The 18,182-nt window shown below is 32.6% G+C and overlaps 1 protein-coding gene across 1 annotated transcript in view; it reads right to left on the reverse strand.

The window, feature by feature from the left end:
• Positions 1 to 5,748: 5,748 nt before the first annotated feature.
• Positions 5,749 to 18,182, reverse strand: part of LOC138324659 (receptor-type tyrosine-protein phosphatase alpha-like) — a 50,171-nt gene continuing 37,737 nt past the window's right edge. Inside the window, exons 17-32 of the mRNA XM_069269692.1 lie at positions 17,728 to 17,915; positions 17,440 to 17,527; positions 16,657 to 16,733; positions 15,579 to 15,615; positions 14,847 to 14,944; positions 14,249 to 14,377; positions 13,763 to 13,908; positions 13,289 to 13,424; positions 12,795 to 12,941; positions 12,313 to 12,412; positions 11,774 to 11,847; positions 10,200 to 10,325; positions 9,296 to 9,412; positions 8,876 to 9,033; positions 8,349 to 8,484; positions 5,749 to 8,137 (exon numbers count right to left, since the gene is read on the reverse strand). Coding sequence (XP_069125793.1) covers positions 8,069 to 8,137; positions 8,349 to 8,484; positions 8,876 to 9,033; positions 9,296 to 9,412; positions 10,200 to 10,325; positions 11,774 to 11,847; positions 12,313 to 12,412; positions 12,795 to 12,941; positions 13,289 to 13,424; positions 13,763 to 13,908; positions 14,249 to 14,377; positions 14,847 to 14,944; positions 15,579 to 15,615; positions 16,657 to 16,733; positions 17,440 to 17,527; positions 17,728 to 17,915 — 1,826 coding nt within the window. The 3' untranslated portion in view covers positions 5,749 to 8,068. The remainder of the gene's footprint in view (positions 8,138 to 8,348; positions 8,485 to 8,875; positions 9,034 to 9,295; positions 9,413 to 10,199; positions 10,326 to 11,773; positions 11,848 to 12,312; positions 12,413 to 12,794; positions 12,942 to 13,288; positions 13,425 to 13,762; positions 13,909 to 14,248; positions 14,378 to 14,846; positions 14,945 to 15,578; positions 15,616 to 16,656; positions 16,734 to 17,439; positions 17,528 to 17,727; positions 17,916 to 18,182) is intronic.

Here is an 18,182-nt window from a genome sequence, read left to right on the forward strand (position 1 = left end):
AAATAAAATGTAGAATATGCACAGGCCTTAAAATTAGCTTACCTGTATTATTTGCACTTCAACTGAATATTACCTAGTACATATACCGAATATTAGATGGCACATGCACATTCAAGGTTTTGTATTACAATGCATGCATGTACATACAAGTATAAGATATGTATTGTGAATTTGAGATTATGCTACAGTTACTTAAGCATTGTTTGTCATATTTTTGACATGCATTGGTGTGTAACATACAATGGGTGTTCTATCATATCCAGTGGTGCGCGTTAGCGCACCATGATAAATATGCCAGAACACCCTATGTATGTTACACACCAATGCATGTCAAAATATGACAACCAATGCTTATGTTTACATTTAAAGTAGTAATTATCGTTTAAAAAAAAGAAAATAGATAGAAAAAAAGCATGAAAATAAATCTATGATTTGGCCGACTAAACAATAGCCGTAGGTGAAATAGTCATATCGATAAACCAGATGTACAAAGACAAATACAACACTTCAATCTATTTCAAATATTTAATTAGAATATATTGTCATATTGGTCAATTTTAAGAATATTTTAGCAGTTTTTGCAGTGAATTCTCGCACTGACTTCAACACAGTGTATACGTGACCTTTTCAACTTTGATTGTGGGTATTAGTACGCCAGAGCCTAACTGCCAATGTTAATATTGAAATACATTGGGCTTATAGCAACATATAGGTAATGTACAGTGGTAATGTAAATATATCATCATGAATCTTAAATAGTATTTTTTTTTATTTTCCAGCTTTTATTAATGCCTGTGTTAGAAAACAAATGAATAACATTCTGAAGACACTGAATGTACCACCTGTAATTGAGCTGACAGAAAGAAATTTTACCTGTAGAAGATCTGATAGCAACCAATCAAGAGCTCTTGATGATGACACAGCCTAATTATTTGTTGCGAAGATATTTAAAAAAAAGGAATTCAGACTGTAGTCTTAACAGGAAAAAATCACAACACATCTGTATCAAAAGTTCTCTGACAGACAAAATTATTAGTCTACAAAAGTATCCATTGTATGTGAATATTCAGCCAAAACCAAGGAAATAAATGAAACATGGATGAGATTTATGGGAAATAACCTACTCATAATTTACTGTTAAATTTTCCTAGAGTAATACATTATCCAGAGAAGACTTTTTAATGCACACTACATTTTTAAAAAATGGTAGTGGAAAAATTGATTTTTAGACTTCACACTGCATATTTTTTTGTAGAAAATATGAATACAAGGGAGGTAACTCTCAAACAATAAAATTTGTCCAGAATATAGTTTTACACTGCAAGAGTATTTTATAAAGAAATGCATATATTTTATATTCAATTATTAAAATCTGTTATATGGGTATTTCTGAAAATATTTTTTTTTAGATAATGTTATAAGAAATGGATATGTAGAAAGAAAAACAGCTTCCAAAAATAGGGAGACAAGGGAGCTAACTTTCCAATATGACAAACCTTGTTAAGAAAAAATATTAAATTCTGGTTTGGTCTTTCGTGATAAAAGACTGTTTATTTTTAAATTATCAAAAGACATAAAATATGTTTTTGTTAACGTTTTATAAGTTTCTTATCAGCAATGAATATGTTGAAATGAATAAACATAAGAAAATCGACTATATTCAGATGGGGTAGGGTGAGGGCTTGGGTTACTCAAAATTGCAATATCTCAAAATTTTCATCAGCGACCTCCCATTTTCATTTTAAATTTTCGTAAATTATGTCTATTTGTTTAATATGACAAATTTTAAGAAAATATTTGAAATATTATTTTTTGCATGTTTTTTGTCTAGGTTCAGCGTTTTTGAAAGCCAAATATCAATTTTCATATGGGGTGAATAAAAGTACTAATAAAGACAATTCATTTTTAAGAAAACTTATTATCCTGTTTATATATTTGAACTTGATAAAATATGATGAAAATAAACGAAAATTTGAACAGCAATGGTAGTTTGTTTCAATTTTTATTGCCATTTCATTTAAACATGCATTTTTGTCATGGGATACAGTTTTGAAAAGAGTGATGCGCTACATGTCATTTTCAATGAGCTGTAGTGAAAAAAACAAGCTCAGCAGCATACTGTTTTCTTTTCAGAATTGAAGTCAGCATTATCTTTCTTTTAAAATAATCATGTTTGAACAAAAGTTAAATATTCTGAAAAATTGACCTCTGACTTTCATACATCCTTAAATCACATGCGGGAAAGAAACAAACCATACTATTTATCTACCGATCAAATAAAATAAAACTTGGTATCTCTGTAATAAAAATTTATTTCTCAAAATGACAGTCTATTATCAATGTAAAACTGTTAAAATACGGCGAGGTATTAGAGAAAAATCCTCTTTCATATGTGGATATGAAGGATCTGTCATCGATATTACATAATGTAAAACCCACAGCAAGTCTCGGGTTTTTCTACATTTTCTGACCCTTCGGGTAGAACATCCCTATCCTTCATATCCACTCATGAAAGAGTATTATAGTTCCTATCACTTCCCTTAAATTAAGAAATGATCAACAGTATCACGAGCTGAATTGTTCATACATTCACACAGAGATCGATACAATATTACAACATATCACTTCGAGATCTACGCATGTGTTTTCTTTTTGCTCATATGTAGTGTACTTCCCTTCGTTTTGCCGGTGTTGTGTAACGATTTGAATTTATGCTACGAACTATGTAAGTACAAATCCTTTTGCTTGATCTTCATTCGCTTCTTTGTCATTGCTTAAAGTAGTTCGGCATATATAGATGTTTTTGAGACATTTATTGAATATCTAATGAATGTCTGACATATATGTCAATAGAACATGTGTTCGTAAAATTATCCTGATTTACTCGACAAAAATTGTCTTTAACATGAAAAACAGATCAATGTACTATCAAGAAATATCGGCACATGATGAAGATTATGATGATTGCTAACAGTTTTCTCTAAATATTACAGTATGATATATTGATATGTGTTATAAACTGTTCAATGGTTCATAGGTGACAGCTCGATTATCATTTTTGTTTATGTACATGTGTATCCACTGTTGTTTAGTAAACTGTGAACACCGCTGTCAGATATGCCACGCTATCGTTTTGTCCTTCAAACTGTTTTTGATAAAAAAACTTTTACTTTTTTAACTTTTAAACACAAACGCATACGTTAAAAATTACCTTTCTACTATTTCTAAATATCGACTTTTGTGATGTATAATTACGCTCAGTTGTCATCCTTTTTCTGTTTTTTTTTCTTTTATATATTTACTAGTTATACAAAACGATATGGAAAAAAAATGGAACGTGCTGCTTACTGAAAGTTTCTTCAGAATCATTACTTTACATGATTCATGAGAAATGGTTAACACAAATATGCGGTTTTACATGTAACAGAGCACATTATTTTGATATATTCAAACTCGGGACCTCTGGGTTACTAGTCTGACGCTCAAGCGATCGAGCTAAAGAGAATTTCTCTCTGGCCGAGCAGTATATTGCAGCTAGTATTCACCAGGGTTACATACACACGCTTTTATGTTTCTCTCCATATACAGACAGATGCCGAGGAGTGCCTTGTGCAACAATTGGTTTACGCACTTCGGCGGAAGTTGCCGAGTAATGCCGAATACATATGAATTGTGAAGTCATGATGACGGCAGCAGCTGTTTGAGCTTGAGGTCAACAATGTATATGCTGAATAAGAGGACCAAATTGTTGCTATTGCGTGAGGCCGGAGGCTGATGGCAAAAGTTCGGTTCGAGAGTTCAACATAATACATGCTGACCGAAAACTCCCGTCTTGTAATGTTTTGGTATATCTTCTATCATGTATATAATTACGAAAAATCTCCATCATTACACAATGTATAATGATCATATATGGTAGAAAATAAAACGAATGCGTCCTTTTTGTTTTGAAATAAATCATTACAAAGAATAAATTGTTATACCTTTACTTTGTATTTCGTATACTATTCTATAGTAAAACAAGTCCAATATTTCAGATGTTTTCACCCGTAAAATGTTGACCGGTTGACATCGTCATTACGTCATCGTGACGGTAATGACGTTGCAAATCATTTGTGTTCGGCACTACTCTGCAACTACCGTCGAAGTGCGTAAACCAATCGCGGCAATCATTACTTCTCGGTATATGTATGTATGTGTTGAAAACACGGACGGAGCTATATAAAAAATCACTTAGATTTTATCAATGCTCTCTCGTTCTGTGTTCTGCCAAAAAAATTATCATTGATTGATCACAATATCATTTATGAATTCATTCTTTGTAATATTTAATTCAAAAATAAAATGACTGCATTCATTTCATTTGCTACCATGCATTATAATTATATACTTGCAATGAAGGAGATTATTTCGTATTTATTTATATGATAAATATGTGTTATGTTGAACTCTAGAACCAAACTGTTACCTTCAGTCTCCGGCAGTTAACAAATTATATTATATTACCTCCGTCAAATTACTAGGCATTGGATGGGTTGTTAATTAGGATACGACATGGTCTTGTACTGGATAGCGTTCCGTATAATATTACCACTTCGAATATTGGAAATGTGATAAAGTGACAGCGAGTTTTAGCTTATAATGGTATTGATTGAAACGTTGGAATGTTAAAGTAATCGACTGAACTTTAAAAGCAGTGTAAGGCTTTTGTAAGTCAAAAACGCTATCATTTGGATAGAATCTGCCACACGTTGCCCAATATAATATTTTTCCTAACTCTATATATTTTCGTATCAGCTGCGAGACACTGTGTAATCAATACTAGTCGAAGAGGCATTGTTTTACATAGATAATGAGGAAGGATATCTGAGTTTCCTTTATCTGTTTTTTTGAAAGATAAACGTATGTAGGGAAAGCTATATCTCCATTTGCCCACTTTTTATAATCTGATAATTATCAGAATGTTGTAACAAGGATTATAGTCTATTTCAGAGAAGTCAACCTGTGTTTTACCTGTGAATTTCACCTGTGTCATTGTACTTATTCCATAAGGGTATCATTTATGTATATCATGTACTTGTATGAAAATTACAATAAAATACAATATTTTATTAATTAGAGTGTCGCACATCTTTACAGCAGGGTAAATGAACAGCTATGGATAAATGAATTATCACATATATATTACAAGTATAAAATGTCCATCTGATCGTACAAATTATACTAGCATCGATATTGATTACAGCAATATAAAATTGTCTAACGTTGGAAATATGGTTTTGTACATTCAATATTTACATAAACAAGTAATCAAAAGAAATCATTTATTTCTTCTTCTAGATTAATAATAATTTGCAAATTCCATACATCGCCTGCAAGGAAACGTCCTAAGCATATCGCTTCCCACAATGCACTCGATCGTGGTCTTATATATAATGTAACTTTTCATCGATTATCTGATCTAGATATTCCTGTCTTCGACAGTTATATTTCTATGAATATGTGGAAGGAACATGTATAGAAGATAAAAAACAACCTATCTCAACTGCTATTCCGGGACTATAAAATGTAAAGTTTTAGCAATTCTATAAAATGTAAAGTTTTAGCAATTTCCCATCATTTTCTAGGATTAGTAGACTTATCAGCGAGAGAGCTCTGTAGCTTTTCATTTAATTATCGTTAGTTTTCCTAATCAAATAATTTACTTCATTCCTAAATTTCCAAAATTTGGCCCAGTCCTGTTCCCTGTTTTGTTTTGTTTAGCTAATCGATGTAACCTATTCTTTGGTCTCAATTTATGTCTTATTTCACCCGTCATCCACGGCTTATCGTTTGGATGTACAGTAACTGTTTTATGCGGTATATGTGTACTAGTAATAGTGGTTTTTTTCTCTAAGACAATATAATATAACTCATTAATATTATTACTGTAATTAAAAATAGTATCCCAATCAATGTTAAGTAACTTGTTAATATTATCCCAATTTGTGTAATTAAAATTGAAGATTCTTTTTTGTGTGGTTTGCTTTTTGAAGTTTTAAAACAGATATCAGCTAGAATTGGGCAGTGATTACTACAAAGGGTTGAATTAAAGATATTCACATTTTTTGTAACAAAAACATCTATCAATGTAGCAGTGGTATTAGTAATATACGGCGGCGTTTTATATAATATTTTAAATTGATATTTAGTTAAAAACTTAAACAGATGAGGTTTTCATCTTAAGTAGGTCGACAGTAATATCACCAGTTAATTATAATGTTATGAGTAGTATTCATAAGGTTAGTTAATGTATTCAATATCCAGCTGCTGTATTGGAAGGTCTATACAAGCAACAAAAGAGTATTGTTTTATCGAAGATCGAATTGTAAGCTCAAAAGTTTCAGTTTTTAAATCATTTCTGCGATTAAGAAGAATATTACTTTTAGTGAAAATCAAAATGCCACCACCATGTTGAAGCTGTCTATCTCTGTGACAAATATTAAATATATAAGTATCCAGATGCGTTTCAGTTAAGTATATGATATCATTTTTACCGAATTCCGCATCAAGTAGACAAATTCGGATCTTAGAGACCTAACTTTTCGGTGTAGTATAGATCATTGAAGAAATATTTTTCATTAAAGGAGTCGAGGATAGACCTGGGTTTATGTGTATGTTACCTGTCATGATAAGTATAAATACAATTACCAAAAGGTAATACTTTAAGTTAGAAGTAAAAGGACATAAAAAACAAGTCATACATAATTATCTACATTCATACACACTCATGCTTACAAAGAATAGCCTAAATCAAATTTTACAGAAAACAACAGTTATACAAAACAAAAGAGAGGACAGGTACATTGTAATTGGTGAAATATATACATATGAATTCCTTGTATCCTTGATAATTGTTTGATGTGCAATATAACTACTGTGTAGTACATGAATAGAATATATAAAACAATCAATGAGTTTAAAGAAATCATTAGAATAAAAAAGATATTAAAATCATACACGTATATTACAACAGAGGGAGGTTATTGATTCTCTTGAAGGTTATGCAATATTTTTCATATGTCGCTATACCATGGAATTCACAAATTGAGTTTTAAAGACTATATTATCAAATACATTGTAAAGAATGCTCACCTCGTGCTTTAAACGAGTAGATCATAAGATATATGTTGGCAAATAGGCCTAATCCATCAACCAAGAGTGTCAGACATTAATAGCCCATTTGTGTCTACAGACACTATCTTTGGCTCATGGATGACGAACATGGTCTAGCATGGTCAAACTTACTTACACCCAAGATTAAACATAAATAAACGTAAGGAAGAACACCTGAAATAAGTTTTTTTTTGTCAAAAAGTTTCATAGAGAATATAACAACATCCAATCACACAGGTCATGTTCTGATGGCCTTTCGGATTGACTTATCAAAGTACTTCCAATTTTTTTGTGTTGTTTTGAATAGGTAACAGGATCATTTTCGTTTACATGCTAGTTATCTCGACCAAAATGCAATGAATACAGTGTATATGGATACTGAGACGAAAGTTTTTTTCCAGTTGAATAGATGGATAAAATGTATTTGAACAGAAGTGCAGGAAATATAAAGGTCATCGGACCATGACCTGTAATCGGATGTTGTTAGAAATCCTCTGCGAAATGGATTGATCATAAAGATATGCATTTTATTCAGATTGTGATTATAGAACTAGTTTACGATATTTACTGGTTGTTTTCGTGAGATAATATTATCACAGTTTCACATGGAAAACTCCGGAAAACACATGTATCCAGGAAGTGATAAACTCTTTGTCGTAAACATAGTTTGTCTCCAGGTAAGTGTCATTTAGTAGAGGTACATAATACCTTTATCCAGGTAGGTAGTTATCAATCCATTAACGTTCATGAGTTGTATATTTTTTTCTGGTAGCCACTTATCACTAAACATCGGTAGTAGCTACGCATACTGGTATATTTGATATACATGCTATATTTAATGAGAGGTTATACACTGGTTGTCAATAACATAAGCTTTGTTCAGGTAATCAACCCCGGTGGTGTTTAAGTCAAATCAGTTAACATATATATCCGTGGTATCTAGGTAGTCCTTGATTGTGTTGTAACAGTATTGGTACTGATCCTGAAATGAAAAACATAAGGCAATGTTAAATGTACTCAATATAAATTACCTCACTAAAAAGAAAATACATATAAGTATGAATCTTTAAAATGAAACAATATGTCTAGTATTTACATTGTAAGATATCGTAGGAGCCCACTCTATTTAATACGTACGGGGAAATAGTATTTCAAACTTGCTTAGAAACTTTATTTATGTCATTTATACTTACGAAATTGGTTATGAACTCCGGACGTCGTACAAGCAGCTGGCGTGAGATCTGATAGATATCCACCTCTTCGTCACACTTCATCTGGTCTCTGGCATTGCTGATACAGCAGAACAGTCCACTCTGGGAATAACCATCTCTGTAACATAATAGTAACGTATTGTACATTGTGCATTAAGGATAATGAACAAAAATTCTTGATTGCCTTGACGTCAAACAAATGTGGTATTTATATCAAAAAATCATACACTGTAATACGCATCGAATTAATTAGAAATGTGCATACTTCCGTTGAAATCCACATAAAATGAAATCTTTGACGCAGTTGTGTGGTGGAAAAACTGGAATTATTTTTTCATTAATTGGAAGGTTTAATGTCAGAACCTGCCACTTGTTTTAACTGTGTTTCTTGAGAAAATGGCAGAGACAAACCATCAAAGAAGTAGTTACTTTGGTACCCGTCGTCGGTACAAAAGCACAGTCATTATCAAAGTGATGAATTATCTCGTTTGTGTATGAACATGACATACCGACACATGACTACTGTTGTTTTGGTGTCATCTGATTTACGACGGCTGTCAACTAACTCCATCAACTGAAGCAACACTGACGAATTCTTGGGTACTGACGAGTCTCTGTCCCAACCGGTCATGTGGTACACTCTTACTGTAGTATTGGAACCCTTGACCTAAAAGAGGCACAGTAAAACAGCTTTTATTTTGAAGGAAGTTTTTGAACATTATTAGGTTAATATTTTTTATACTTTTGCTGTGTATATCTGGATACTGAAGTCAATTTCTGTGTCAAATAATTACAAGAAAACATAAGTCTTTTTCTTTTATTAAAGTTTCGTATTTCATACTTAATTAATCTCAAAGTGAAATATATGTCTTACCTATTGTGTTAATAAATAAATTTATATCAAAGTAAAGACTTGAGTATACACATACCGCGTTTTCGATTGCGATATCATAAACGTCAACATCCGCTATCGTCGAGGACTCCCCTTTATATTCCAGTCTAAAATCCCCAATGGACATATCTTCATCACTTCCTGGCAACCAGTCCTATAACATCGAACCATACACATGAGTGAATTTTACGTTAAATTATATTAACTCAAAGTGATGACTGATTTATAGCTATGTGTAATTTAAGCGTTATGAGGAATTCTGAGGAGCATTTGTACATATTCATATATGTTTTGTCAATAATATTTGTGACAAATATAAACTATTTATGTTGATATAGATAAAAAAGAACATATTTCGAAACAAAATCAAACGTTTTCGATTTTTCATAATAAAGGAGAATATGTTTTATTTCAAGTGTGCATTGCTAAACAAATTTAATCAAGTGCGTTATTACTGAAAAAGGAACCTCCTTTAAGGTTTATTTTACTCCCTAGTCTTTTCTCATTACACTCCTAAATTGGTTATTCTTGCGGTCCTACAGTTATCTATATTACGCTCCTAAATTTGTTATTATTAGGCCTAAATTCGTTTTGATAAGTAAACGTTCCTAAAGGGGTTATTATCACGTTTAGTAAAATTTTGGTATAGTTATTATTATGCTCCTTAATTAATTATTATTATGCTCCTAAAAAATTGTTATTATTGTGCTCCTAAATAGGTTATTATCATGATCCTAAATTAGTTATTATTACGCCTCTTAATTGGTTATTATATCATATATAATGCATGATTCCAGCAATACTGACAATATTAGATTATTTTGCATGTTTGTTGAACATAAACAACACTCTTATTACCAAATCAACTACTTTCATTTCAATTGTGAGACATCTTAGCTATCCATTATTGTAATTATGTATTTGCGTTGATATGCACTTACAATGGGGTCCGTTTCAATGATGACAAGTGTGTGACAGTGGTGGTCCATTATCATCGTCAGCAGATCCACCACGGTGTCCTCCAGAGGAGTCTGAGTGACGATGTATCCAGTCTTGGACGTGTAGGACTAGTTACGATATATAAAAAAAACTCAACACATATTTGAAGTATCTATCATTTTCTATAGATAAGTTTAATACGTTTAGATCTTAGCTTGTTCAATAATTAATATTAAAGTGAATAGTCGGGCAAAGAAAACCAGAGGTATTTATATGTTTATAATGAATATTGATAGAAATTTATATAAAGCATGAAAATAATTGTCAATTTCTACTAATTTGACTATTTTCCACATGCGGTTATTAACATATAAAGATGCAAATTGTCATATTATATTCTTTCAATAATTATTGTTTTAATTGGATGTGTGCGTTACGTAGTATCTATTGAATTCACTTATTTTATCAGTGGTATATGGACCTCTTAAGGCAGATTTTATTACTTGAACATGAACTCTTAACGAGAAATTATCTTCAGTCGATATTTTGATTTACCTGTGTTCAACTTCAAATAAAAAGTTACAAACAAATTTCGCGATTTCAACAAGCATATACATGTATAAACAAATCATTAGCATCCAATATGGTTATTTCTACCACAATACTTCGTGTTATTCCACTCTCAGGCCATTCGTTAAACAGCTGTTTATTAATAATCTGTTTATACCACGCGTGGTATAAACCCCTTTACGCATTCTGATTGGCTGAGACGGCGAACTTTGACCAGAACTACTTTTTAAACACGTGATTCAATAGCACTTGCTGGTGTTTACATTGCTCGTCTGCTCGATAACAACAACAATGGCTGAATTGGACGAAGATGGTCTCCCTGTTGTCAGTGTTGGCGACATAATCAGGCTTGTCGGTGGTCAAAGGGGTGCCGTTAAGGCAATTTCGAAAAAAGGGGAACAGTTTGGTTTTGACAGGTACCAAATTCAATTAGATTCTGGTCATATATTGACGGAGCCAAGGTACAAATTTGATGTCGTACCGTCGTGTCCTGGACAAGACTCGTCAATCACAACGACACAGTCCTCGTCTTTTTTTAATACGAGTTTAACTATGTCAGTTTCTTTTAAACTTACATTTTGTATGTCTAGAACACGACTCACTGTCCAGTCGCCAACTACAAAATGAATAAATCTCGTCGGCCACCCACCTACTGTAACACTGAAGATCCATTTTATATAGCAACAAATACCAACACAGAACAATCCAACAAGTGGTAAAAATGCCAACCGGTTGGTGTTAACAAGCTAAGAAGCTTCATGCGCAACACGGCTAAAGCTCGTGTTTTTTGTAACTTTTGAAAAATAACTAACTCGAGGTTAAGAAATTCCATATAAAACAACCACTCGTTGTATAACCTCTATTTAGCCATACAATTACAGCTGTGCGAAAATATAGATACTCTATAGATATATTGTGTCCATACGTCATATTGAACAAGAACATATCGAACACAATTTTACAAAAAAAAAAAAAAAAAAAAAAAGAGATGAACGAGTATACTTACAGGTACGGACACCGCATTAATGTAGTCTGTTCTACCATTCGTATGCGATAGTAGGTATACTCTGAATTCATCGACTACAATTTTTAAATGAAGAAATTCAATGTTTTTAGTTTAGACTACATGCAAGCCCACAACCGTTCCGAAACGACTTATGATTTATTTAAATGAGAACGTATAACGAGATTGATAAGTTTGTAGAGTCGCATAATGTCATTAAAATAAATAAAATGTTAATTTTCATAGGGCGGATTTTCAAATGTTTCCCATCGTCTTCCAATTACTGCGCGTTAGTTGGCTATAAGTGTGCCAGACGCCACAACAGCGAAATTATCTTCCCTATTAACATAGATTTCGCAGGGAATTTCGCACTTGTTTGGTATTGTATTCTCATCTGATATAAATGTTCTAAGAGTATTATTACTGTTAAGCAAATATTAACTTGTGTTTTTAAAAGCCATTAAAAGATGAATAATAAGGATTACAACTAGCTTGAACATTTCCATTAAATATCAGATTCTAAATGGATTCGATAGGCCTACCTGCTAGAACTGTCATGAACCTATTTTTCCTTTTGTTGGAGGTCAAGAGGGCGGCTTTGTAATTTTCCTCATCGTAACATGGCTTGGAAGATTGTGTCAGCTACAGAGAATATATATGAAAAACATAATTTAGTGATGTTTTGGTAAAATTATATGGTAATATTTTTGTTAAATACTCTGTTCAGTTTGGCAGCTGTCAATCAAACATCACGAGACTTTGCATTTTGCATAGCGGATACTTCGCCATTTTCTGTGACATTAAATAGGTGCACGTGCTTGGTATGATCGTAAAATATTATAAACAAAATGTTTTGTTCATTGTCTATGGAGTTGACATGGCGCACATTATACTTGAAGACCGATTTACACAAATAATAGTCTTTATATATTTACTGTTGCCCGTATTCCTATCCATTAAGTCAGCAAATTTATATTTACAAAACTGGAATAATCTGACTACGTGTTTACAAACCGACAGCTACCTGATACTCCTTCCTAAGCTTTGTTTGGTTAGCGGCGCCACCATTCAGAAGAACTTTCAGCTCCGTGTGAAACTTCATTCTGGGAATACGAGTGTCTGGCATTTCAAAAGCTTCAACAAGCAGCTGGTGCACAGCTATGTATTGTTCCTGGATAAGAAACATGGAATTCATTCAACGTCTCACATATACAATGGCAATACTTATATTTAATGGTATTTAACATGAAAACGCATAATTATGTCGAGATAGGTGATTAAGTTGCATACCATATATTATCTTATGATGTGGTGTAATTCAATCGTATTGTGTATGCGATTAATGCAATGTCAAGAGGGATAAGATATCGCAATCATGAATTATATTCACCGTAAAAACAATTGGTTTACAATAAAAGGTATGCCACTGTGTTTTAACGTCAGATTCATTCTTCAAAATTCTATTTTGCTGCCCATAATTGACCAGTATTTGTATTATTTATGTCTCTTGTAACTTACAGCTGTTTGAACCATGTTGACTCTATCTTTTCGCATCGTTTTGATATATTCCAAGACGTCAATACGTTCTGTCTCTTGTCCGTATATCAGGAGAGCGTCCAGGGCCAGGAATGTTCCCGTTCTACCAATACCAGCACTGTAAAATGCAGTATTTCACAATAATTCATCGCTGTAATTATCAAATACTTGAACAATTATTAAAGCACATAATGACTGAACAGAAGGCTTTGCGTTATATATATATATACGTTTCTATGAAGCACTAAGTACATAGGAATACAGTGATATGACAGGTTATAGATTGTCATACGGTGCCTTTGACTAGTTGTTTTTCTTCTAAGTTTAAATTTTACAAAATTTATCGTCATAATGCATCAAGTCATTATACATTTTAACACGTCATAAATCAAACCAAATCACTGATTACTTATTTATGATGAACATTGACGATTTTGATAATGGGTATATTTATACCTGCAGTGGACAACCATTTTCCCCTTCAATGTGGCCTCGTAGTTCTTGACGCGGCGGTGAAAAAGGACGAGTTCAATTGGGTCGGGAGTTCCATGGTCTGGCCACGATGTGTAGTGGAACTGGTGTATTTGTCGGACTGATTTTGTCTTTCGAAACAGGAACGCACACATTTGTATTCCAGATGTAACCATATGATTTCCAAACAAATCAGTTTCGCATTGTTATAAAAAAGACCCTATTCAAACTATTCCTCCATATGTATTGAGCTTTATATAATAACATCAGTTCTGAATCCTTTGAGAAGCAATATTGAAACAAATATTTTGTCAACATTATTCGATGAAACTCGTTTTTCTCTTTTTGAGCTGATCAACAAATCTGACATATCGAACTTCTTCAGGTTTCAAAGGGATAAACATATCGACGGTCTTTCTCTATTTATTTTTGTTTTTATCTCATATGATTGTGCTTATTCTAATATAATACCTTCTTCTCTGTAACCTTCAGGTCTCTGATGACATAGAAGGCGTATGACCGTTCCCTGTCCAATATGATGTTGTAATGTGTCGTGACCAATGGTTGACCTTCATCTGGCCAGTACTTGTCACATTTCGGCTTTTAAATTACAAAGATAAACTGTAATTGTCTCTGTTCAATATATTGTGAACAATACCAATGTTGTAAACTCCGATGCCAAGGAAGTTTGACTTAGGACAAGATGTGTTGATGGAAGGAGGAAAAAAGTTATGAAAAGTAGTTTTTAGGAATGGTTAGGGGTTTGTAGGATGGGGTGGGTAGAATACTTGTTTCATTTACAAAAAAAAAATAAAAATAAAATAACGACATTTGCTTTAAATTACAAAATGGCTAGATATATAAACCGTCATAAACAAGGTATTTCCCCGCGCATTAATTCAATTAAATATACAAATTATTTTGTTTATTTTGCATATTTATGATTACTTACAATATACAAGCTATAAGTTGTGACAACATAAATATAAACAGATAAATACATAATTAAAAAAATAGATAATAGATACATAAAAATAAATTTGATTGTAAAATAAGCAGTTGTACATACTCGTCCTCCCTCTACAAGATTTGTCAACATGACGATTTTCCCCGTGTTAAGCTGCCAGATCATCCGCCAGAAATCGTTAACAGTGCCAGGTCGCGGTCCTTATCAATATAATTATAATGTGTTTTTTTAATATATATTTGTCAATTTATGCAAATACAATGCTGTACATGCTTATAAGGCAATTATATAAAGATACTCGTATTCGTCGTCATACATGTAATAAACTTACGCGTCTCAATATACATTGTAGAGTGCTCGCTTTCTAATAATGCATAAAGTACATACTAGGTATGTGTTATAGCATAAGGGCCTCAGGAATAAATTTGAAATTGAGTATAAATGGTTGTATTCATTACCTGGTTTCTAATATACACCATTTTAACGGTAAAATTGAAACAGTTCCCAATCAAAATGTGTTCAACATGTGAACAAAGAATACAAACAATATGGCGATTGATTTCTAAGAAAATATAATTATGAGAAATGTATGCAAATTTGAATTATGTTATATACATATAATATTTGAACGAATATACCTACCCGGCCTACTATAGCTTCTAAAGACGATACCATTATCTGTCTTAAGTCTTTTGAGCTACAATATTACAGGTAATATAATATGTGCCCGTAGATATTATAGTTTTCATACACTGGAGTATATGTTTTTATGAAAAATTTGGGTTTTGTCTTTTAAGTTTTTTTTTCTCAATAATTCGCCGTAATAATGTTTACCTTGTGTTGCGACGTACTCTGCAGGTTTTGTAACACTCTGTAAAAATTGACAAGAGAAATATTGATAAAAACCTTTTACAGATGATCAATTAAAACAAATCATTGAACATATGATATTTAAGATATTTAAGATATTTAAGGATTGAATCTTGCTTTGGTCGATTTCAAGGAGTGAACAATTGAGTTGCCCTTGAAACAAATTGAATGAACTGCAATTTAATCGTATTAGATTTTTGTTGATTTTTGTTTTAAAACAATTGCGTGTTTCTAGGCTTGTGCAAGTCTACAACGAAAGACGTAAGAAAAGAGTGCGTCATTAGTTAACAACTTATTAAAAATAAATAGCGCAAATACTACAATTTGTCATACATTTATTTAGAAACAACTCAATTATCAATGTAATCCTACTGAAACATAAAACATTTACAATAGATTTAGAAGTGATTGCAAAAATGGTCCGCCGAAGATGCGGAAGGATAATGTTAGACTGTGTGATACGGTTGTCTCCCGCTTCGATTCAAAATGGAGAGTCACCGTAACGTGATGGGAACGGAAAGGTTCTAGTGGTTTATGTAGCCTTTAGCCTTGATACAAGTTAAACAACTGATTAAAGGTAAATCAACACTCATTGACTTTTATAGTATTTCTTATCGCCGTTTAGGCTTCATCATTTGTTTGTAACTGAGACGTTCTAACGTAGTTTCGACACACGTCACACAGGGACATGGCACATTTTATTTTTCTTCGGTAGGCAATGTTGCTGACTCGATCGATACACAAGAGTCAGTAAAACGAGAGTTCATAAAATTCTGTTAAAATTGTAGAAATCTGTCCGTAATATTTGCACTTTTTTAAACCATCGCTAATTAGATATATGCCTAGGCCTAGTAGGAAGCTGCATGTACGCCTTCTTAGAAAAAAGTAGGTCTAGATAAAATATTTTCTTGCGCGAAAACCGATGTTAAGATACCCAGGTTGATACCCAAGTTCATGAGCAAATGCAACCGTATTTTTTAAGTAATTTCATTGAGTCCTACTTTAGTGAAAATTGAAATATTATCTAATAGAGCTTACTTACGTCTATATAATTAGCGTTGATGTAGTCCGAGTGAGAATCGTTCCCAACAGTCTTCAGGATAACACGGGAATGGTCGTCTGTAATAGAATTCGGAAGTAATTAACGAATTAAAAAACATTATTGATAACTATAACATATTATGTCTACTATGTTTTCCTGTTTCTTTTTTATTGTTCATAGATTCATAAATATATAGGTGAAATGATCGAAAACGTGTATTTTCATTTCACAATCATTACGTTAGTGTTTACCATACATTCTTATTCTGAGTGCAAATATGATAAACTGTTTTAAATGTGATGTTGTAAATAGTTGTCAGTTTTTAAACGTAATTTATTCATATCAGACAATATATATTATGCATGCGTATAATAGGGTGAAAATTCATGTAAAAGCAAATAGTATGTCAAACAGGTGATTATATGAAATTCTATATAAGAGAATGGTTTTATGCAGTATCAGAGGAGTATATTCGTAATAAGTTAGTAGAGCATGGAAAACAATGATTATCTGTCAATAATTAAACTGCCAGTGACATGATCGAAGTACACAATTGCTTAAAAGCAATTATCCGTTTTGGGTGCTTCACTTTTCCGTTTTCCATGTTGAGAGTTCAATAGCATCTTGTCGGCAGTTCAAATATCACGGAAATATGAGGTAATGCAAGGTAAATTAAGCAATACCATCGTTGTGACAGCATCATTAATTACATTTGAATTGGACTAAATCATGATAATAACGCGGTAAATTTTGAAGGATGCTTATCACGTATGACATACTTACAGGGGAATGTGGTCTTAAATCTATTCTTTGCCTTGTTCTCTTCCATCTTTCCAATGTCATGTTTATGTAAAGCTCCAGACGGTAACGACTGCAACAGAGAAGAGATAAGTATAAGGGACTGTACAACACTTTACTTGTGCAGACCGCGCACAATGTGTTCATCACAATGCATGGGAAATAAACTACTAAATTGTTCCAAAGAGCGCTTGTGTTTAAATGTATTTTCTTCTACGCTTTGTAAGGAGTTTATAAATCATTTGTTTTTTTCCGTTGTGTAAACTGAGGTACCTTGTATTCATCCTCAAAAGCCTTGGCCTTATTTTGCAGTTTCTTTTCGACCATTGATTTGAGCCTGGAGACGAAATTTCCCACAGAATCGTGGTTATAGTAGTCAGTATCGCTAGGTCCGGACTTTCTGGGGACCTGCTCGATGTTTAGATATACATTGGCGGAGTTCGTAGGATTTTCTTCTACATCTGTAGTATGTATCACACAATTCATTAAAATAACATGTATTATACATGGCAAAATATCAATTTATATCAAGCTGATAAAATGATGTGCCAAACAGCCGATAAAAGGTGTGCCCAGATAATAATGTGGTCCGAAAGTTTTGTAGTTGGACTTTTTTTGGAAATGATTTCGATATCAAAATGTATAATAATAATAGTGTTCCTTACTTACAAAGTGTCCAATATATGTAAAAGTAATTCCACACACTTAGCAATTTGCTGTACAAAGGC

This window comes from Argopecten irradians, chromosome 6 (assembly GCF_041381155.1).
Source record: "Argopecten irradians isolate NY chromosome 6, Ai_NY, whole genome shotgun sequence".
Lineage (NCBI taxonomy): Eukaryota > Metazoa > Mollusca > Bivalvia > Pectinida > Pectinidae > Argopecten > Argopecten irradians.